The following is a 24,639-nucleotide window of genomic DNA, read 5'->3' on the forward strand; positions in this document are numbered from 1 at the left end:
TAAGAGTGGTATTTATGCAGGGTTCCTTTTGGTTCTTGTGTCTCTAAAGGTTGGCAAATATTTTTATGTATAAAAGTTCTTGAATGGTGCCTGAACATAGCAGAGTTTCAATGACAAGTGTTTCACTAACAAGAACAACAAGAAAATAAAAAATTCTGTATCAGAGAAACTGAATACTGCAGACTGTCAAGAAAGATCATAAAAAACATTGACTCTCCCAACAAATGGTCTGTGTATGGCTAGAATTAAAATGAAATAACTTACTATTCCTTCTATGTAAAATTCCTGGGTTTCCCCATAGTAACTGGAGTAATTTTACTAGTTTAATCTGCTTTATTCACAGAGTTTGGTAGGAAGATGAAGGGCTTTGGGAGCAGAGTATGGAGCTCTTTGTTATGTAGTATCCCTGGTGAGGTACTCTAAGGGCTGTTGCTCAAGTATATTTACTCTTACCCCCAATCTGAAATTCCCATTTCCACTGGCTGATTGCCTGAGCAACTGCAGTGGAATAGCTCAGAGATGTGAGATGTGATGGAACAGAAGCGTATGGGGTGGGGTAGGCCCTTGAAGAAGCTGAGAATGGAATCAGCCTTAAGTCCTAGGAGGAAGTCTGGCCTGGCAGGCAGAGAGTAATAGCTAGAGCATTAGTCTGTATGATCAGATTGAGAAGCAGCTAGCATCAGGGAGGGCCAGTGAACATTGTAAATCCAGGTAGATATCAACATTGTGGAAACCTGACAGAGCTCCACTCACAAAGCTGAGACTAGGTAAAAAGCTTCAGTCTTGGTACATGGTTTATTTTACTCAGCTGCCAAAAGCAGCTACAATAAAATGGGTTGACTTGTTATTTTTATTTCTTTTAAAGATTTTATTTATTTCCCCCATCCCCCACATTGTCTGCTCTCTGTGTCCATTCACTGTGTGTTCCTCTGTGTCTGCTTGATTCTCAGGTGGCTCCGGGAACCAGTCCTGGGACTTTCTGGAGGGGAGAGAGGCGATTACTCTCTTGCACCACCTCAGCTCCCCTGTTCTGCTACATCTTCTTATTTTCTCTCTTCTGTTTCTCTTGTTGTGTCATCTTGCTGCACCAGCTCTCAGCATCAGCTGGCTTTCCCGTGCTGGGCAACTTTCCCACACTGGGTGGCGTTCCCACACAGGATGGCTCTCCTGCACGGGGCCGCATTCCTGTGTGGGCCAGCACTCCACATGGGCCAGCTTGCCTTGTGAGCCAGCTTGCCCTTACCAGGAGGCCCTGGGCATCAAACCCTGGACCTCCTATGTGGTAGTTGCTTGAGCCACATCCATTTCCCATAAATGGGTTGACTCTTAATAATGAGAATTTATTAGCTTCCAAGATTCCAGTTTTGAGGCTAAGAAAAATGTCCAAATCAAGGCATTGCCAGGTAATATTTTATCTCTGAAGACTGGTTGCTGGCGACCCTGGGCTCCTCTGTCACATGGCAAGGCACATGGTGGAGTCTGCTGGTCTCTCCCTTCTCTTCCGGGTTTTGCTGCCTTCAGCTTCTTGCTTCCTTAGCTTTATCTCTCTCTCTCTATTCACCCCATTTATAAAGGACACCTGTAAAAGGATTAAGACCCACCATGGACCATGCCTTAACTGAAGTAACTTAATCAAAAGGCCCTACTTAAAATAGGTTTATGTCCACAGGAATGGATTAGCTTTGAGAACATGGTTTTCTGGGGAACATAGTTTCAAACCACCATAGAACAGGACTGGCAAGAGCAAATCTGGGGTTGAGGGAGCAAGGCCGAAGCACATTTAATGGAAAAAGATAAGAGATGGAAAGGCTAGTAATGGATGTCAGACACTTACTGGGAACAATAATAATAAAGGTGGGATTATTTCTGAAAGGTCTTTCCTAAAATTTAATGACCATCAGCTCAGTTGGAGAGCTCTGGTTGGGACGGAGAAAGTGAGCTTTAGATCAGTTAAGAAGGAGCATATGTATAGCTGTTGCAAGGATCAAGAATCCCAGGGGAAATTTATGAATTAACTCAGAAGGGAACTGGGGAGAAGAGGAAAGGGAGAATTGACAGCCGGGGATAGATGAGGGCAGCAGGCCAAGGGTTATGGGAGATGCTGAAGTGAAAAGAGAATAATGATCCAAGATTCTAACCACTTGTTAGGTACATAAAATGAGATTAAACGTGAAAATATTTTGAAAGGTTAAAAGCATTGTTTAAATGCTGGGTGGGTTTTGTTGCTGCATGAATCAAGATTACATGAGAAAGACCAGTAGTATCTTCCTCTGATATGACTCTTGCTTCTCTTTTTCAGGGTAGTCCAGCAAGTGAACTGGAGGAGATTGACAGTTATTTAGAAGCTTTGCTTAAAGAAGATAATCTCCTTTTTCAGAACACTTTAAATAAAGTGACTATAGATCTGGGACATAATCTCCCTTTAGAAAAAAAATAAGGTGTATCTTGAAATTTAAATAAGAAAAAGGCATTTCCTTTCAAAGTATGCTAATAAGAAAATTGGAAGATTCATTTTTTTTAAAAAATTCCCTTTTTATTGTAAAGTTTATCCTGTTTAACACTAAGAAAATTGTAAACTTTAGAAATGGAGACTGGTTTACAATGTACATATTTCCATCCTATTTCCTAAATTTTCCTGTTCTTTTAAAAACTTTCTAGAGTTCTCTAGTTCACGTGTGAACTGCTAAGGAAAGGAAAACATTATTGACATCTAAACTGTGTTTTTACTTAAAAGATTGTAAAAACTTGAAAACAGTGGTTTCCCAAATTAATATAGGAAAGGCTCCAGAATAATCTCTTCTTAAAACTTGAACTGATAAAGTAATACATTGAAAGATATCTTGTCCTTTATCCACTCCAGCCAATACTGAGTAAAGCAGAAAAATCCTGAAAAAACTTTTTGAGATACAGGTTACATGATAATTATGCTACTGAGTTATGATAAAAAAGAACAAATCTCTCCAGAAAAATGTATATACATATATCTATATAAGAAGGTGTGTTCTATTTTTTATTTTTTCAAATAACATTATTTAAAGTTTCTAGTTTTAAATGTGGCTTTTAGGGTGAGATAATTTTCACATTGTTCTTGATAAGTGTTTTGTTTATTTAGAAATGTCTGCAACTTTTGACAAAAACAATAAAACATTTAGTATTTGTTTGTAGAATTGTGTGATTTTAATTTATGGTCCTGTACATAGCACAAAATTCAGAACCTGTGAAACAATATGGTGAAAAGTAAGTCTTCAATCCCATTCTTGTATTTTAACCATTGAATTACTCCCCCCACCCCCCATCCCTGGCCAAGAGTGCTTGCATACTTTTACTACTTATGAACCCATCTAAAAATGACAAATGAAAATAAAAACATACAAATCAATGTATAGGTATAGATATGGATGTATCAGTATCCAAAAGAAACTGTTGCTTTTTAAAAAAATATCCAGTATACCTTGAAGATCATTCCAGTTCAGTGTTAGTACATGTAGTACTTCCACATTATTTTTAATTCTTCCTTATTTTTCCATTCCATAAAAATAAAAAAAAATTATTTAACCATCCCCTTATCAATGGGCATTTGGTTTTCCCTACCTTTTTGAGTATTAACACATAGAAGAGTGAATATTTTTGTAAATATGTCTATTTCACACATATGCAATAATATCTTTAGAATAAATTTCAGGTGAATTGCCAAGTCATAGGGTGTATACATTTTATTGTTAATAGTTACTGCCTAATAGCACTCCATAAAATCTTTTTTTTTTAATATATACTTGCACAGCAATATATGAGACTGCTTGTTCCCTCACACCTCACATACCCAGGGCTTCATTTCTTTGCTGGTCAAATAGGTAAAAAGTGATATATCCCTGTAGTTTAAATGTGCATTCCTTTATTATGAATAAGATTAAGCATCTTTTCATACGTTTAAACGATATTTGAATTTTAAAATTTTGTCTTTGCCCATTTTTCTTTTCAATGCTGGGCATATTTCTTAATGATCTATAGGAACTGTTTTCACTTTAGGGTCATTATCCCTTTTATATGAAATGTATTGCAAATATTTTATCATAATTTTCATTGTTTTATGATTTGAGCCATGTGGAAATTTTTTGATTTAACTTTGTTTCTTTTATGGCTTCTGGGTTTTGTAGTCATATTTAGAGAGACTTTTCCAATGCCAAAGCTATAAAGCAAATTTTCCTTGTTTCTTATAATTTTAATAATTATATTGTTAAACTTTTAATCCATGTAGAATTTATTTTTATGTAAGAAATAGGTTAGGAACCCAACTGTGTGTGTAAGTGTCTAGCCAGGTAACCATGGTATTGGCCCAGTATCATTAATAGAATAATCAACATTTTCCCCACTGATCTGAATGCCACCTTTATTGTATGTTAAATTATCAGTATTGAGGTCTAATTTGAAAAATCTCTATTTTGTTTCATACATTGTTCCATTTTTTCTCATGCCAGACCTTGTTGTTTAATACTTAATAATTACTTAATAATTACATGTTTTCAGAATTTCCTTCTTTATCCTTGCATGATTACATCTCATTCAAACTTAGAGTTATTTTTCTATTCGCCCCCCCAACTTTATTTGGATTAGGTTGGGTATGTGGTGACATTATAGTTTAATACAGAGAGAATTAACATTTTTTATAGCCTTTCTCCCCATGATCAACATATGCCTTTCCATATGTTCAACTCTCCATTTGTTATTTAGTAACATTTTAAAATTTTCTTCAGATGCATCTTAAAACATAATTTTTATTGTAATTAGATTTATTCTTTGTCTTGTTCTAAATCCTAAAATTCTGTTGATATTTACTGTAATTAGATTTATTCATCTTATCCATTATCTTATGACTGGTTAATGTTTTTTATAGCAAAACTTCTGATTTGTGGGTATCAGCATTGTATCCAATATTAGTATCTTCATACTGTTTGTAATAATTTTAAAGTTTCTCCTGCATCAACAAGTAATCATTAGGCAGATTTTAAAATATTTTTTATTTTTTTATTAGAGAAGTTGTGGGTTTACAGAACAATCATGCATAAAGTACCGGATTCCCATACAAGATACCATCACCAACACCTTGCATTGGTGTGGAACATTTGTTAAAATTGATTCTAGATTGTGGGAAGATGGAATCAGATTAGGCAGGCAAGGCTCAACTCTTACAAAAACAACAGAGAAAGCCAAAAGCTATCCAAGGGACTTGCTTTGGCTGTCAGCAGATTAGGACAGTGCTTCACAGCTCTCAGAATGTTGAGAGACAGAAAGACGAAGAATCCAAACCTACAAAAGTGAGTAACCAAACCCCCATAGTGGCCAGGAAGGGCTCTCCTTCCTCACCCCCAAGATATTAAACTGGGGTAAAACCCCTGGCACACTGCAGCTGACTGAGAGGGGAACAGGCATCTTCCTCCCTGTCAGCTGTTATAGAGGAAAAGGGAGGGGGAGTTGGGGAGCTATTCTTTAGTGAATTTTGCCAGCAGAGTCTGCTTTGAATCTTGGCTCTGGCCAAACACAGGAAAATGAAGCTTGAAACACCTCTATGGAAAGGTGTGCTGATGAGACCCAAGCACAATCTGCTGGCCAGTCTGGAAATTGCACGGAAAAACTGCTTTTGGTCCTTTCTGGTCCCTATTCCTGGGAGAAAATCTGCATACATTAGTGAGTCTTTGCATGATTTTGATAACTTAAGCTGGGCAGTTTTAAAGACAGAATAAATTAAACCAAATATCAAAGAAGAGCTGTGGAAAACAACAATAGGCAAAAGAGAGAGATTAGCCATCAGAGTAAATAGATCACCATATTCAGATACCTAGGCATCAACAAAATATTACAAGTCATACTAGAAAACAGGAAGAGGTGGCCCAGCCAAAGTAACAAACCAAATACCCTGAAGAGAGAGGATTTAAGACAATCAATAATAATCACACAAATCTCCTAAATCAATTCAATGAATTGAAAGAAAATATGACTAAAGAAAAAAAGGATATTAAGAAGCCACTGGGGTGGCAGACTTGGCCCAGTGGTTAGGGCGTCTGTCTACCACATGGGAGGTCCGCGGTTCAAACCCTGGGCCTCCTTGACCCGTGTGGTGCTGGCCCATGCGCAGTGCTGATGTGTGCAAGGAGTGCCCTGCCACGCAGGGGAGCCCCAAGCAAAAGGAGCCCCAAGCAAAAGGAGTGCGTCCCGTAAGGAGAGCCGCCCAGCGCGAAAGAAAGTGCAGCCTACCCAGGAATGGTGCCGCACACACAGAGAGCTGACACAACAAGATGACGCAACAAAAACAGATTCCCGTGCCACTCACAACAACAGAAGCGGACAAAGAAGACGCAGCAAATAGACACAGAGAGCAGACAACGGGGGTGGGGGCAGAAGGGGAGAGAAATAAATAAATCTTTTAAAAAAAAAAAAAAAGGAAGCCACTAGGTGAGCATAAAGATCAGTTTGAAAGCCTGCGAAGAAAAGTAACAGACCATATGATAATGAAAGAATGGATGAGCTTAAAAGTACATTGAGGGAAGTGGCTGTGACTCAATTAGTTGGGCTCCTGTCTGCCATATGGGAGGCTCTGGGTTCATGTCCCAGGGCCTCCTTGTGAAGGCAAAAGCTGGCCTGTGCACTGTGGAGAGCTAATGGCCTGTGTGCCACGGAGAGCTGGTACAGCAAGATGACACAACAAAAGGGAGACAAGCAGATACAGAAAAAACGTGCAGCAAATGGATACAGAGAGAGGCAACAAAAGTAAAAGAGCAAGCCTTAAAGGGGGGAATAAATAAATAGCTAAAAAGGTACATTAGAGGCATGTAAGAGCAGATTTGAGTTACTTGAAGACAGAATTAATGATTTCAAAGACAGAACATCTGAACTGGAAAAGACGGAAATAGAAAGAGAAGAGAATGGATAAAATGGAACAGAGTCTCAGGGAATTGAATAACAATGCCAAATGCACAAACATACACATTAACTGTGTCCCAGAAGGAGAAGAGAATGGGAAAGGAGCAGATAGAATATTTGAGAAAATAATGACCAAAAACTTCACAACCCATGTGAAAGACATAAACATCATCAAAAATGAAGAAACAAAACATATGCCAACAGAATAAATCCAAATAAACTTACTGTGAGATCTATTCAGAATGACAAAAATCAGAGATAAAGAGAGGATTCTGAAAGCAGCAAGAGAAAAGCAAAGCATCACATACAAGGGAACCTCAGAAAGATTAATTGTTGACCTCTCATCAGAAACCATGGAGAAGAGAAGAAAGTGATATGATGTATTTAAGGTATTGAAGGAGAAAAACTGCCAGCCAAGAATTCTGTATCCAGCAAAGCTGTCCCTCAAGAATGAGGGTAAATTCAAAGTCTTCACATACAAACAAAAAATAATAGAATGTTCCAAAAGACCAGCATTACAAGAGACCCTAAATGGAGTGCTGCAGCTTGAAAGGCATTAAATGGCAGGAGACTTGGAAAGGAGTTTGGAAATGAAGATTAATAAAAAGGGTAAACTAAAGGGTAAAAAGACAGACAATAGTACAATATTACACCAGAAAGCCAAAGGACAAAATGGATGAAGTAATATCTTTATAGTAATAACATTGCATCTTACTAGCTTGAACTCTCCAAAAAACATAGACTGATAGAATGGATAAAAAAAAGTATGAGCCTTCTATATGCTCTCTACAAGAGACTCACCTCAAAAGTAAGGACACAACCAGGTTAAAAAGGAAGGTTGGAAAAGATATTCCATGCAAATAATAATAAAAAAAGAGCAATACTAATATTGGATAAAATAGATTTTAAATGCAAAACTATTATAAGGGAAGAAGGTCACTATATATTAATGAAAGGGGCAATTCACCAAGAAGAAATAACTGTACTAAATATTTGTACACTGTATTAGTCAGTCAAAGGGATGCCAAAGCAAAATACCAGAAATATTTTGGATTTTATAAAGGGTATTTATTTGGGTAGAAGCTTACAGTCACAAGGGCATAAAGAGTAACTTACTTCCTTCACAAAGTTTGTTGCCATGTTTCGAGCAAGATTGCTGCTGGTCTCTATGAGGATTCAGCCTTCCTCTTCCTCCTAAGGTTCCATGGTCCCTGCTTCTTCTGATTTCATATGTAGGCTGATGTAAGCCTCATTTCTCTCCAGGGGGCTTGTTTCTTTTCAAGTTTTCTCAGCTGTTCAGGGCTCTGGTCTCTTCAGCTGCAAACTATCAGGCTCTCTTCCTGGGGCTCCAGCATCCAAAATTAAATTCCCTGTGTTTTCCTTCTCTGTGTATTTACTTCCCTGTCTTTGGATGAGTATCCACTTATATAGCCCACAATGGGGGATGGTGGGGACTGAAACCATGTCAAATGACATGGTCAAATGAAACCCCTAATCTTGATTTAATAAAGTTAACATGAAACCTTTTAATCTAATGCAATGTAATACAGAGGAACAGACCAGTTTATAAACACAATCTGATATCTATTTTCGGAATTCATAAGCAAAACCGAACTACCACATGCACTTAACCTGAGTGTCCCAAGATACACAAGACACACACTGGCAAAGCTGAAGAGCAAAATAGATGTCGCTACAATGATAGTTGGAGACTATAATTCACCATACTCTGTATTTGATAGAACATCTGGACAGAGGGTAAATAAACAGAGCTTGACTAATATAATAAGTGAACTAGGCCTAACAGACTTCTATAGAGCATTGCACCCCAAAACAGCTGGATATACTCTTTTTTTCAAGTGCCTATGATCCTTCTCCAAGAGAGACCACATGTTGGGTCACAAGACAAGTCTCAATAAATTTAAAAAGACTGCAATTATATATAACACTTTCTCTGATAACAGAATAAAGCTGGAAATAAAAAATGGACAGAAAAAGGAAAATTCATAAATATAAGGAGATTAAACAACACACTCTTAAATAATCAGTGAATCATTGAAGAAATAGCAAGAGAATCCAGCTAATATCTTGAGACAAATGAAAATAAGAACACAATGTATCAAAATTTATGGGACACCCCAAAGGTAGCTAATTGAAGATCTAACTGCACACTGGAGGAACTAGAAAAAGAATAGCAAACTAATCCCAAACTAAGCAAAAAGAAAGAAATAGTGAAGATCAATGCAGAAATAAATTAAATTTAGAACAATAAAGACAGTAGAGAGAATTAAAAAACACAAAAGTTGTTTCTTTGAGAAGATCACCAAAATTGACAAACCCTCAGCTAGATTGACTAAGAAAAAAAGATAGAAGATGCAAATAAAATCATAAATGATGGGGGGAGTTTACTACTGGCCCCTCAGAAATAAGAGAGATCATAAGAGGATTCTATGAATAATCTTATGCCAAAAAGCTAAACAATGTAGGTGAGATGGACAAACTCCTAGAAACACATGAACCACCTACACTGACCCAAGAAAAATAGAAGACCTCAACAAACCATTCACAAGGGAAGAGATTGAAACAGTCATCAAAAACTTCCCAAAGGTGATGTACCTTCACAGATAAATTCTACCAATCTTGCTCAAGCTCTTCCAAAGGATTGAATGGGAAAAAATGTTACCAAAATCATTTTATGAAGCTTACATCACCCTAATACCAAGACCAGATAAAGATACTAAAAAAAAAAAGAAAATTATAGTCCAATATTTCTAATGAATATAGATGCAAAATTCTTCAACAAAATACTTGCAAACTGAATCCAAAAGCACATTAAAATTATTATACACCATGATCAAGTGGGTTTTATCCCAGGTATGCAAGGATGGTTCAACACAAGAAAATAAGTTAGTGTAATAAACCATATTAATATATTGAAGAAGAAAAATCACACACTCCTCTGGATTGATGCAGAAAAGGCATTTGACAAAATATAGCACCATGTCTTGATTGAAAAAAAAAAAAAACACTCCAAAAGACAAGAATCAAATGAACCTTTCTCTCTATGGGAAATTGCATATATGAAAAACCTACAGTTAGCATTTACAACTCAATGGTGAAAGATGGAAAGCTTTCTTGCTGAAATCAGGAATAAGAGAAGGATACCCGCTCACCATCATTATTCAATATTGTGCTAGTAGTTCCAGCTAGGGCAATTAGGCTAGTTAAAGAAATAAGGCCAGCAAATAGGAAAGGAAAAGGTAAAAATCTTCATTTTTACTGATATATGATCCTAAATTTAGAAAATCCTGAAAAATTCACAACAAAGCTACTAGAACTAATAGATGAGTTCATCTAAGTGGTGGGATACAAGATTAATATGCAAGCATCCATAGCATTTTTATACACTACCTATGTGCAATCTGAGGAAGAAATCAGAAAAAAATTCTATTATAGAAACTAAAAAAATCAAATCATTAGAAATAAACTTAAACATGGAATAAAGGACCTGTATTCAGAAAACCACAAAATAGGGAAGTGGATTTGGCTGGGAAGTGGATTTGACTCAATGGATAGAGCAGCTGCCTACCACATGGGAGGTCTAGGGTTCAAACCCAGGGCTTCCCGACCCATGTAATGAGATAGCCCACAAACAGTGCTGAGGCATGCGAGGAGTGCCATACTATGTAGGGATGTCCCCTGAGTAGGGGAACCCCACATGCAAGGAGTGCACCCCATAAGGAGAGTCGCCCAGTGTGAAAAAAGTGCAGCCTGCCCAGGAGTGGCACCATACACACACAGAGCTGATGCAGCAAGATGACTCAACAAAAAGAGACACAGATTCCCAGTGCTACTGACAAGAATACAAATGGATGCAGAAGAACACACAGTAAATGGACATAGAGAGCAGACAACTGAGGGGGAGAGAGGAGATGGGCAGGAAAGTGGAGAGAAATAAAAAATAAGTTTAAAAAAAAAAAGAAAACCACAAAAATATTGCTCAAAGAAACTGAAGAAGACTTACCGTAAAAGGAAGAACATTTCCTGTTCATCATTTGGAAGACTAAATATCATTATAATGTAAATTTTACCCAAACTGACTTACAGATTCAAAGCAATCCCAATAAAAATCCCAGTACCCTTTTTTTTGTAGAAATGGAAAAGCCAATAATCAAAATATATTTGGAAGGGTAAGGGGCTCCAAATATCCAAAGCTGTCTTCAGAAAAGAATGAAGTTGGAGGACCCTCACTTTCTAACTTTAAGGCATATTACTTAGCTACAGTGGCAAAAACAACATGGAAATAGCATAAAGACAGACAGACCAATGGAACCAAATTGACAACTCAGAAATAGACCTTCACATCTACTGTCAAATGATTTTTGACAAGGCTGTCCTGCCTACCCAACTGGGCCAGAACAGTCTATTCAACAACTGGTGTATAGCCATATCCAAAAGAAAGAAAGAGGACCCCTATGTCATACCTTATACAAAAATTTACTCAAAATGGATCAAGACCTAAGTATATCAATAAAAAAAAAAACAACAAAAAAAAAAACCCAAGTGCAGCGGCAAGGACCGAGAAGGAATGAGGGTCCAACAGTGAGCCCCTGATACTAATGACTATGCTTGTGAGCCTATATGCCTGAAATAAGAACAAGGCCTAGAGCAGCACTGTGCCTGGGAATTTCCTCCTGACAGCCTTCATGTTACTCAAATGTGGCCAGTCTCGAAGCCTAACTCAGCATCTAAATGCAATGCCTTCCCCCCAGCGTGGGACATGACACCCGGGGATGAGCCTCCCTGGCACTGAGGGATCACTATCAACTAACAACTGATAATGCAACTGGAAAATGACCTTGAATTGAAGGTTCGATGTGGATCAGTAGAATATCCCTGTCTACATAGAATAATATGACTTTAAAATGCTGTTTGATCTAATGTAAGGGGGAAATAGAAAGGAGAAATTAGTTTATATGGCTATGAGTCTCTACAAAAAAAAAAAGAGTCTGGAGGCTGTCAGAAGGATTGCCCTTATGCACAACTGAGCAGAGTCTAAGAGACAGATAAAGTAGATACAATCCCCAGGTATTGGTTCCTTTGAGGGCTAAAGGGACCCATGGGTTCTATGGTCATGGCAGATAGGGTTCACTGCCATGTCAGATGGCCCTTCTTTGGAGCTGGTGTTTCTGCGTGATGAAACTGGACCCAGAGGGGATCTCTTTTCATAAGACTATCATGCTACTTTACTGGAATTGTAGTTGGTATTGGGGTTTAAGATATATTTAGGGGATTGAATCTTTTTACTGACAATATGATAGCCAGGCCCTGAGCCTCAACAGACTCCAGCTCCTACAATCTGATTTATTGGACTCACCTCACTCAGCTTAGATGGAGTTGAAGAAGGACAACCACCACACCATGGAGCCTAGAGTGCCTACAACTGAAAGCAGGAGGATTGCATCCAGTAACCATGTGGAATCTGAGCCTCATCTTGACATAGAGGTGCAATGGACACAACCAATCCAAGGACCACAGAGAAAAGGTGGCATTGGAGTGGGAAAAGTGGACATGGTGGCTGATGAGTATGGGGAATGGCAGGAAGAGATGAGATGTGGAGGCGCCTTTGGGACTTAGAGTTGCCCTGGATGGTGCTTCAGGGGCAATCACTGGACATTGTAAATCCTCCCAGGGCTCACTGGATGGAATGGGGGAGAGTGTGGGCCATGATGTGGACCAATGACCATGAGGTGCAGAGATACCCAGAGATGTATTTACCAAATGCAATGGATGTGTCATGATGATGGGAGTGAGTGTTGCTCGGGGGGGGAGGGGGGGGGAGGGGTGCGGTGGGGGTGGTGGGGTTGAATGGGACCTCATATTTTTTTAATGTAATATTTTTACAAAATCTATTTAAAAAAAAGACCTAAGTATAAAAGTGTCAACCATAAAACTCCTAGAAGAAAATGTAGGAAAACATCTTCAAGATCTGGTGGTAGGCAGTAGTTTCTTAAAATTTACACCCAAAGCATGAGCAAAAAAAAGAAAAAAAAAGAAAAAGATAAATGGGACCTCCTCAAAATTCAACACTTTTGCACCTCAAAGGACTTTGTCCAAAGGGTGAAAAGGCAGCCAAGTCAATGGAAGAAAATAATTGTCAATCACATATCCAATAAGAGTTTAATATCCATGATATATAGAAATCATATAACTCAACAATAAAAAGTATCCAATTAAAAAATGGGGGAAAGACTTGAAAAGACAAAGAAGAATCACAAACAACTAAGAAAGACATGAAAAAATGTTCAACATCACTAGTGAATAGTGCAATGTAAATCAAAACTACAGTAAGATATCATTTCACATCTTTTAGACTGGCCACTAATAAAAAGTCAGAAAACTGTAAATGTTGGAGAGAGGTGGAGAGATAGGAATGCTTATTTACTGTTGGTGGGAATGTAGAATGGTACAGTCACTGTGAAAGATTGTTGTCATGTGATTCATGACTTCATATCGTCTTATAGCTAAATAATATTCCATCATATGAATATTTTGTTTATCCATTCATCTGTTGTTGGATACTTGGGTTGTTTGAATCTTTTGGCAATTTTGAATAATGGACTATGAAAATCAATGTGCAAATGTCTGTTTGCATTCCTGATTTCAATTCTTCTGCATAAATACCTAGCAGTGGAATATATACCTCATTGCCAGAGCACATGAGGGATCTATATTTAGCTCCCTGATGACCTGCCAAACTGTCTATCCAACACTTGAAATTTTCTTTTTATTTTATAGTGGTGGACATTCTAGTAAGTATAAAATAGTACCTCATTGTAATTTTGATTTACAATTCCCTAATAGCTAGTGATGTTGAAAATTTTTTAGTGTGATTTTTGGGCATTTTTAGTTCCAGATTGGTTATTTTTTAATCTTTTGCTAATTTTTTAAATCAGTTTTTTGTCTTTTTATTGTTAAGTTGTAGAAGCTCTTTATCAGATATATGGTTTCCAAATATTTTCTCCCCTTGACTAGGCTGTCTTTTCATCATGTCGACAAAGTCCTTTGAAGCACAAAATAATTCAATTTTAAAGAGATCACATTTATTTATTTTTCCTTGCATTGTTCTTGCTTTGGGTTTAAGGTCTCAGAAATCACCACCAACCAAAAGATCTTGAAGTTGTTTCCCTACATTTTTTTTCTAGGGGCTATGGTCCTGGTTCAAATATATTTAGCCCTTTAATCCATTTCAAGCTAATTTTTGTATAAGGTGTGAGATAGGGGTTCTCATTCTTTTAGCTATGGGTATCCAGTTCTCCCAGCACTATTTGGTGAGGAGACTCTTCTGTCCCAGTTGGGTGGACTTGGCAACCTTGTCAAAAATCAATTGACCATAGACATGAGAGTCTATTTCTGAACTCTCAATTTGATTCCTTTGATCAATATGTCTATTGTTACACCAGTACCATGCCATTTTAACCACTGCAACTTTGCAATATTATGCAAATTTTTAGAAAGCATAATATAAATGAAGAAAGTTTCTGGATTGCTTATCCTTATATTCTTGATCTATCCAAGGTTTCCCTTCTACGGGGGATTTTTTGCCCTCTTGAAAACATTCATTATCTTCCCTTGCCACTGCCAGTCTCCATTCTTCCTTAAATCTAAGAATTGGTGATTAATAATTGTTAAGGGTGGTAGGAAGTCAATATTTCTGAGCATACTTCTAGCTAATATTTAAAATGATCTGAAGAGGGATTTCCCATATAATGCTTTTTGAAGATTCTAATGAATTTGCCTCATATTTCCTAAGTGAATATCCCCAGGGCCAAGTCTTCTCTATTTCATCTTCTTTCTTTTATGCTGCTTAAGAAATCTCATCAGCTCTAATGGTTTCAAGTAATATTTATAAATAGATGAGTTCTAACTTTTTCCCTATGACCTTATTAAATATCTATCATTTAACTCTTAATTATGAAATGGAAATTGCATATTGAAAAATCTGCATTGGTGCACTCAAAACAAAATTATTTCACACTAACAATTCCTACTAAAGAGATTTACATGTGGTACAGAAAATTTATGATGGGATATCCACTCAGTCTGTAAACAATTGCATGAATGTAAGGCACTCTTGGTCTGCAAGGTCTGATTCAACAGGCCAGTACTATGTTGATCAAGTTTGTGATGCCTTTGACATGAACAAAGTAAGACCTTTTATTTTTCATTTGGCTAAGGTTTGGGATTTTTTCCCAATTTTTGCCTATAAAGTAGCCTGAGGTAAAACATGAAACACTGAATGGGGAGGTCTTCAGAGAACCCGCAGCTTGCAGGGAAGTAAATCATTAAATACATTTGGCACTGATGGCATGAAAATAATTGGTAACTAGCCTCTCAGGCCTTGGAAATGTTCTGCATGTAGGGAGTTCTTTTAAAAACATATTAAATCTCGGCATGGAATTCTAATGCTATCATTTAAATAAATCTGATAAGAGCAGATTGATTTACAAAAACTGTTTTCAAAGTATTTAATGCATTCGTGACATTTTATAGGAAAGCAAATTAACAAGAATCTGCTTTTAAAAGTGTGATTGTGTCTAAATTGGCAGATAGAATCAATACAAAGCTGCCAACATGCTTCCTGTACTCAACTCAAAAGTTGGAATGCTTCATAATATTTTTTTTCTGTACTTGACCAACTTAGTTTGGGGGAAACCAAAACAATTTAGAGTTTTAAATTCAGATAAATGTTAATTTCCAAAGATTGTTATTCATCTTTGTTTTGAATTTACTTTTTCTTTAGAAGATGCAGTGCATTTAATTTCATTTCTTGAAAAAAAAACAAACAATAAAGATGAGAGGAGAAAAGAGGATGTGATGGAATAGAGAAAAGACAAAAAATAACCTGAAATGTGAGGTCCAAGTTCTGTCTGCTTTTTTCTTGTATATTTACCTTATTTTTTGTGTAGATCATCTGGATATTTCAAAATGTGCAAACATTGACCAGAAGGGAAGGAAAGAGCAAAAATACTGCAGATAGAAAATAGATGACTTTAGAAAACTGGGTAGGAAATTGTATAAGGGAAAGAAGGGATAATTAGTTGAACATAATTACAAACAACTGGGTGTTCATCAGAATATATGGGATTTAGTACAGTCCTTTAAACCTTTTTCCAAAACCAAAATAAGCATTTGGTTTTCCTGGATCTTGGGAAAATTGAACCTGTAAAAAATTAACAGCTATTTTTAATCCCCTTAGCAATGTAGGGAAAGGATTTCTATTAGGGTATTATTGTCAATTGTTCTTTGTTTTCAAGCATGAATTAGGCACTGTCTAGCATCAGCTGTTTAGAATCCCTGCAGTTTACTCTTTCTGTGGAGTTCTTCTGCAATTTCTTTATAACTATTCTGGATAGAAATCATTCTAAAATGCATTTCATAGTTTCCTGCCTCCTCAAAGTATCAGTTAAACATTTTCTTAAAATATCTGAGTCATTATAAACATCAGTTGTAGCATTTATTAAATACCATGAGACACCCATACCCCATTGGAGTTGCTGGGGCTAAGTTTCCTAATGTTAAAAACCCTGAAAATATGTACTTTTGTAATTGTGATTGCTTTTTTTTCTCTTTCCCTTACCCTGCTGTTAAACTCACATTTCACAGATTTCTGATATTTAATTCTAATAATCTTTCAGTCTCTTTTTAATTAGCCATTTCTAACCTAGTTTTGACTTGTGCTCAAGTTAATCAAGCCTTTTAGAACAGTACCTAAAGTAAAAGTAAATAGATCCTGAAATTTATTGTATAAAATTTATAGCAATTCCTTTGGCTAATCACACACCTGTGTTGGCTTCTCCTTGGCACTCAGAAATGAAAGCTAACACTTGGGGAGTGCTTCTTGGGCCTGATGCTGCTTTAGATACCTTTTGTATATTAACACATCCATTTATTACAGTGATAATTGATAGAACCTACTTTAAGGATGTGCAGGTCATGACGAATGCAACTCTCAGACCTCCTGGGAACATAATTGACAAAATCTATCCCTGTGTTTGCTCTGAGTACATGCTGCCAAGGCTTGAACTTCCCCTGATAGAAAGCCCCAGAAAAATTAAGACAGATTCATTCCTAAGAGATTGGTGACTCATTTGCCCGCCAAGTTTAGCTTAAGGATTCCCTGGAGGCTTTTGCAAATATTCCTTAGATTGCAAGAGAGTCTAAGACACTTTCACCCAACCTTTTCCGTTTCACCTTCACCTAGGTGAAGACTTGCATCTGGTCTGACAGCTTGCCTGCTTTTCCTGATTCCTTTTGTAATTCAATTATACAGTTGTTTCTCCAAATAAAATCCTTGTACTTGGATTAAAAGGTCTAATATCTTATTAATAAGAACCTCAGAAAGGAGATCAGAGAAATTATAAGATTATAACAAAGTAAACCAGAGAAACAAGTTCCACAACAATGTAAAAAAAAAAAAAAAATTAACTAGAAAAAAATTTGCCAGAGCTAAAAGACTGTAGTCTCACTTACAGGCGCCCAGTGCAATGACCAGTAATAGATCAAGATAGGCACATTCTGAAGAATTTTATAACAGTGGGGTAAAGGGAAGTTCCTAAAATTTTCAAGAATGGAAAAATAATATGAAACATATCAAAGAATGGGAATAAGAATTACATTGAGCTTGTTAGCAGCTAAACTGGCAGCTATAAAGTAAATGGAGTGATGACTCCAAAATTCTGAGGAACATAGTACCAAGTTAAATAAAAGCTGAGGAAAGAATAAAGACATGTAAACATTAAAAAATTTTAATTCACTTTTATCTTAGGGAAATACTGGAGATGATTTGAAGCTGTATGGACCCCAGAGAGGTATGTTCTTAAAGTTAATCTATCCCTGTGGTTGTGGATTCATTGTCAGTAGGATCTTTTAGTAACTAGGACCTTAACTTAAGATGTGGCCCACCTCATTCACGGTGGTCTTAATCCCCGTACTGGAGTCCTTTATAAACAGAGGTCTCTAAAACCATATTCACAGAATAAGCTGCAATGACAAAGAGAAGCCAAAGATGGAGCAGCCCTAAGCAGAACTAGCCACAGGCCTGGAGGAGAGGAGAAAGATGAACGCCATTATGCCCTGTCCTGTGCTTGATTGCCCATGGCTCTGCTTTGAAGGAAAGCATCTTTAGATGACATCACCATGTGCCAAATCACCCACAGGTGCAACTTGGTGAGAAAACATCTTTTGATGATGTCTTAATTTGGACATAGTCACAGCCTTGGAACTATAAGGTTTTGTGTTAATGAATTTCCATTATAAAAGCTGAACTGGAGGTTCCAAGAGGATGGCATCAGAGTAGGTAGGCATGGCTCAACCAGCTCACAAAAACAATACAGAAAGGGCCAAAATCTTTCCAATGGACCTGCTTTGGGGGTCAGCAAATAGGACAGAGCTGCACAATTTCCAGGAGAATGAGGGACAGAGGAGAATACAAAACAACAAATAGGGCAAAGCCGCACAATTTCCAGGAGAGTGAGGGACAGAGAGGAGAATACAAAATAACAAATGTGAGTAACCAAACCAGGAATGGCTTCCCTCCCCCACTCCCAAGATATTAAAGTGGGGTAAAACACCTGGCTCACAGCAGCTGACTGAGAGGGGAACAGACGTCTTCCTTCCTGTCAGGTGTTATAAGGGAAAAGGGAGGGGAGATGGGTGGCTTTTGCTTTGAATTACTTAAAGCCAGAATTAGTGATTCTGAACTGGAAAACACGGGAGAACAGAAAGAGAAAAGAATGGAAAAAATGAAACACAGTCTCAGCCAACTGAATTACAACACAAAACACAAGGCACAAAACAACTGTGTTATTGGTGTCCCAAAAGGAGAAGAGAATGGAGAAGAGGAAGAAAAAGAATATTTGAGTAAATAATGGCTGAACACTTCCTAATCCTTATGAAAAACATAAATGTCCACAAACAGAGTAAATCTTAATGGACCTATTCCAAGACATCTATTCAGAATGATGATATCAGAAGTAAAGAAAGGATTCTGAAAGTAGTGAGAAAAGCAAAGTATTACATAAAAGGGAACCTCAATAAGATTAAATGTCCACCTCTCTACGTAAACCAGGGTGGTGAGATATATTTAAGGTACTGAAAGAGAAAAACTGCCAACCAAGAATTCTGTATCTGGCAAAGCTATTCTTCCAAAATGAGGGTAAGTTCAAAGTCTTCACAGACAAAAACTGATAGAATATGTTATCAAAAGACCAGATTTGCAGGAAATACTAAAGGGGGTGCTGCAACCTGAAAGGAAAAAAAGGGGGTGAGAGATTGGTGATGAGTTTAGAAATGAAGATTATTAGGAAGAGTAAACTAAAGGATAAGAAGACAGACAATTGAAGAATTTGACAGCAGAGAGCTGAAGAACAAATGGATATACCAATTTGAAATTATCAAGTAATCCTTAACATCTATCCAGTGAGCCCTGAAATATGGAAAGAAGATTTATCTTGGGCAAGAACACTCCAGGAACAGCAGAAAATGGCTCAGAGGATTAAAAAGAGTGAATCATCACCAGAAGCAACAGATTTCTCACCAAAATCAATTCCTAGCTATGACTTTGAAAGTGATAAGATTGTTGCTATTTGTGCAGCTACTGCTGAGAATAAAAGACAGATTCAACAAATTAAATCTTGGTTATTGTGTCTGCTTCTGGGACTGTAGAGACTATAATGGAGAAGGTAGATGGTGCTCCAACACCAGATGGCTCTGCTTTTATCAAAGCCCAATGAAAGAAAGTGCATAGCATGAATTATTTGAATCTGTCTTTTTTGATTATCATTTAAACTTTTCAACATAGGGACATTTATTCTGGAGTAACAGAGCAAAACTCCTGTTTGTAAGATAAGATTTTTAGATGAAGCATATATATCTAAATGGTAGCATTATTGTATAGTGTTTGGGCTGTGCTTTGATAAGTTATGGTTTATACTTAAGATTAGAATTCAGAGCAAAATATTTTTTATGTATAAATTTAATTTAATTCAGTTATATGGATGGATACATTTTAAAGACTTATGCTGAAAAGCAAATTCTTCAATAGTAAATAACTTGATCAGTATTACTAAAATGTGGACCCATTGACTTTTGTTTTATGATAAAGGAAATAAGTGATTGCTTTCTCTCCTGGAAATATACTGCTATTACTATTCACTCCGTTTTCCTTGCTTCTGTAGAGTAAGTTTGTCACAAGACTTAAATGTTTTTAATATTCATTTTGATTCAAAGTTATGGTTTTGTTATATGTGGAATCTTTGAAAGTTCAGCCAAAAATGCATGCAAATGTGAACATTCTGAAGTTTCTCTTAATTCTGATTTGTGCTTAAGTTTTTGGCTTTAATGAAGTTATAATAATGGTAGTTTCCTCCTTTAGTATTTGTTAGATGTGTGAAGTACTGATAAATGTCTCAATGATGGCTTTATTTTTCAAATTATTGTTGTAGGTGGGTTAGTCCTTACCACAAGTGAGTCATTTTGAAAACGTGCATTTTTTAAATGAGTGGATTTTACAGATACATCATAATAAATTATAATGCTACACTTAAAAAAATAGGGGATGATGTGGGATAAGGATGTAACTTTTCTGTATCTAAAACCACTTTGAACATAAAATTTATTATATTTTAAAAAAAAGATACATGAGGTACACACTGGCAAAACCGTAGGGAGAAATAGACATCTCTACAGTATTAGTTGGAGACATTGATATGCAACTCTCAGCATTGAATCAAACATCTGGAAAGAGAATAAATAATTAAACAGAGAGTGTGAATAATAAGTTAAATGAACTAGACTGAATAGACATTTATAGAGGATTACACCCCAGAACAACTTCTCAAATACTCAGGGATCCTCCTCCTGGAGAGAACATATGTTGGGTAACAAAATAAGTCTCAATAAAAGTAAAAAGACAGAATATACAAAACACATTCTCTGATCCTAACAGAATGAAACTGGAAATCAATAATGGACAGAAATAGAGAAAATTCATAAATATATGATTAAATAACACACTCTTAAATAATCAGTGGGTCAAAGCAGAAACAGCAAGAGAAATCAGGAAACATCTTGAGATGAATGAAAATGAGAACACAACATATCAAATCCGATGGGAACCATAAAGCAGGTGTTCTTAAACTTTTTGTTCCATGGACCACTTTGCCAGTCATGTGAAAACCAAAGACCCCTTACTAAGTCCACACTATAGTGTGTATTATTTCATAAATATATCACACCTGCACCAACATGTTCCCACAAGAATAATGTTTAGTTTTTTTAAAATTTCAATTCAAGCTCAGAGATCCCTGGTTAAGAACACCTGCCTTAAAGGCAGTGCCAAAAGGGAAATTTATAGCCCTTAATGCTTACATTAAAAAAGAAGAAAGAACTAAAATTGAAGATCTAACTGCACACCTGAAGGAACTAGAAAAAGAATAACAAACTAATCCCAAACCAGGCCAAAGGGAAGAAATAGAGAACAGAGCAGAAATAAATGAAATCAAAGACAAAAAAAAAACAACAACAAAAAACTAATAGAATCAACAAAATGAAAAGTTGGTTCTTTGAGAGGATCAACAAAATTGACAACCCCTGACCTAGACTGACAAAGAAAGAAAAACATGCAAATAAATAAAATCATAAATGAGAAGGGAGTATTATTACTGACCCCACATATATAAGAGAGACCATAAAAGGATACTATGAACAACTGCATACCAAAATCCTAGACAAAGGAATGGAGTCAAATTCCTCGAAACACATGAACAACGTATACTGACCCTAGAAGAAATAGAAGACCTCAACAAACCAATCACAAGAAAGGAGATTGAAACCGTCATCAAATACCACTGGAAGATGAAAAGCCCAGGACCAGAGATGGCTTTAGAAGTAAATTCTACCAATCACTCAAAGATTATCTAGTATCAGTCTTGCTCAAGCTCTTTCAAACAGTTGAACAGGAAAGACTGCTACCAATTTCACTCTGCGAATCTAACATCACCCTAATACTAAAACCAGATAGAGATTCCATGAAAACAGAAAACTACAGACCAATATTTCTAGTGAATATAGATGCAAAAATCCTTAATAAAATACATGCATATTGAATCCAAAATCACATTAAAAAAATGATAACTATGACCTAATGGTTTTTATTCCAGGTATATGAGGGTGGTTTAACGTAAGATAAATCAATTAGAGTAATAAGTCACAATAAATTGAAGAAGAAAAATAAAATGATTCTGTCAATTGATGCAGAAAAGGCATTTGACAAAATAAGTATACTTTCTTAAATGAAACACTCCAAAATATAGGAATAGAAGGACACTTTCTCAATATGTTAAAGTGCATATTTGAAAACCCTACAGCTAGGATTGTACTCAATGGTGAAAATCCTGGAAGCTTTCCTGCTGAGATCAGGAACAAGACAAGGATGTCCACTGTCACCACTGTTATTCAATATTGTACTAGTACTTCTAGCTAGAGCAAATAGGCTACATAAAGAAATAAGGCACCCACATAGGAAAGAAAAAAATAAATCTTTAACTATTCCCTGATATGATCTTATATTAAAAAAATCATGAAAAAGCCACAACAGAGTTACTAAAAGCTCAGCAAATTTGTGGCATAAAAGATTAATATACAAAAATCAATAGCGTTTTTATACACTACTGATGAACAATCTGAGGTGGAAATCAGGAAAAAAATTCATTTTTAATGGTAACTAAAAATATCAGATATTTAGGAATAAACTTAACCAAGGACATAAAGGACGTGTATTTATAAAACTACAAAACATTGCTAAAAGAAACTTAAATAAATGGAAGGGCAATCCATGTTCAATATTGGAAGACTAAATATTGCTACAATGTCAATTCTACTCAAACTGATTTACAGAGTCAGTGCAATCTGTGATTCAAAAATCACAATAGGCTTTTTTGTGCAGAAGTGGAAAAGCCAATTATTAAATTTTTTGGAAAGGTAAGGGGCCCAGAATAACCAAAAATGTCTTAAAAAAGAACAAAGTAGTGCTGCAGGGACAGTTATCGGACACTGTATGTCCTCCCATGGCCCACTGGGTGGACTGTGGGAGAGTGAGGGCTATGATGTGGACCATTGACCATGAGATGCAGCGGTGCTCGGAGATGGAGTCACCAAATGCAATGAATGTCTCATGATGATGGAGGAGAATGTTGTTATGGGGGGAGGTGTGGGGTGAGGGGGGTGGAGGGTATATGGGGACCTCACATTTTTTTAATGTAATATTTAAAAAATAAAGAAAATAAAAAACAAAGTTGGAGGACTCTCATTTTCTGACTTTAAACCATATTACTTAGCTACAGTGGCATAGCATGGTATCAGCATAAAGACAGGCAGAATGACCAATGGAACTGAATTGACAACTCAGAAATAGACCCTCACATCTATGGTCAAGTGATTTTTGACAAGGCTTTCAAGCCTACCCAGCTGAGCCAGAAGAATTCATTTAACAAATGGCGCTGGGAGAACTTGATATCCGTATCCAAAAGAAAGACCCCTATCTCATACTTTATACAAAAATTAAGTCAAGATGAATCAAGGGCCTAAATATAAAAGTGATAACTGTAAAACTTCTAGAAGAAAATATAGGAAAACATCTTCAAGATCTTGTGGTAGATGACAGTTTCTTAAACCTTGTATATGAAGCATGAGAAACAAAAGAAAAAATAGAAAAATGTGACATCCTCAGATTAAACACTTTTGCACCTCAAAGGTCTTTGTCAAAAGGGTGAAAGAGCAGCTAACTCAATAGGAGAAAATATTTAGCAATTACATATCTGATAAAGGTTTAATACCCATGATATATAAAAATATACTACAACTCAACAATAAAAAGACAAACTACTTGATTAAGGAATGGACAAAAGATTTGAATAGACAATTGTCCAAAGAAAAAATACAAGAAATACAAATGGTGAAAAACCACATGAAAAATGTTCAACATCACTAGCGATTAGGGAAATGCAAATAAAAACCACAGTGAGATACCATTTCACACCTATTAGTCTGCCGCTATTAAAAAGTCAGAAAACTACAAGTGTTGCAAAGGATGTGCAGTGATAGGAATGCTTATTCACTGTTGGTAGGAATGTAGAATGGTGCGGATGCTATGGAAATCGGTTTGGCAGTTCCGCAGGAAGTTAGATATAGGTCTGCCTTATAATCTGACAATCCCACTCCTACGTATTTGCTCAGAAGAACTGAAAGCAGGGACATTAACAGAAATTTGCACGCCTATGTTCATAGCAGCATTATCCACAATTGACAAAAGGTGAAAACAACCCAGATGTCTGCCAACCAGTAATGGACAAAAAATATGTGGTGCATTCACATGATGGAATATTATGCAGCTGTAACAGGAAAGGAAGTCATGAAGCATATGACAACATGAATAAGCCTGAAGTACACAAAAGGGCAAATATTTTTTGATTGTGTTATTATGAACTAAATATATTGTATAAACTCATGGAGTTAATAATTAGAATTTAGGTAACCAAAACATAGAATGAGGGTAGAGAATGGAAAGCAGAGGTTTAATCTGTGCAGAATTGGTAAAAAGGTTGTATGTAAATCTCTGGAAATAAATAGAAATGGTGAAAGCATATCATAGTGTTTATAATTAGC

The 24,639-nt window shown here is 36.4% G+C and overlaps 1 protein-coding gene across 1 annotated transcript in view; it reads left to right on the plus strand.

Annotated features, from left to right (window-relative positions):
- MORC1 (MORC family CW-type zinc finger 1) overlaps positions 1-2,437 on the plus strand; it is a 178,590-nt gene extending 176,153 nt beyond the window's left edge. The window contains exon 26 of the mRNA XM_058296459.1: positions 2,300-2,437. Coding sequence (XP_058152442.1) covers positions 2,300-2,437 — 138 coding nt within the window. The remainder of the gene's footprint in view (positions 1-2,299) is intronic.
- The last annotated feature ends 22,202 nt before the right edge of the window (positions 2,438-24,639 follow it).

Source organism: Dasypus novemcinctus, chromosome 4 (assembly GCF_030445035.2).
Source record: "Dasypus novemcinctus isolate mDasNov1 chromosome 4, mDasNov1.1.hap2, whole genome shotgun sequence".
NCBI lineage: Eukaryota > Metazoa > Chordata > Mammalia > Cingulata > Dasypodidae > Dasypus > Dasypus novemcinctus.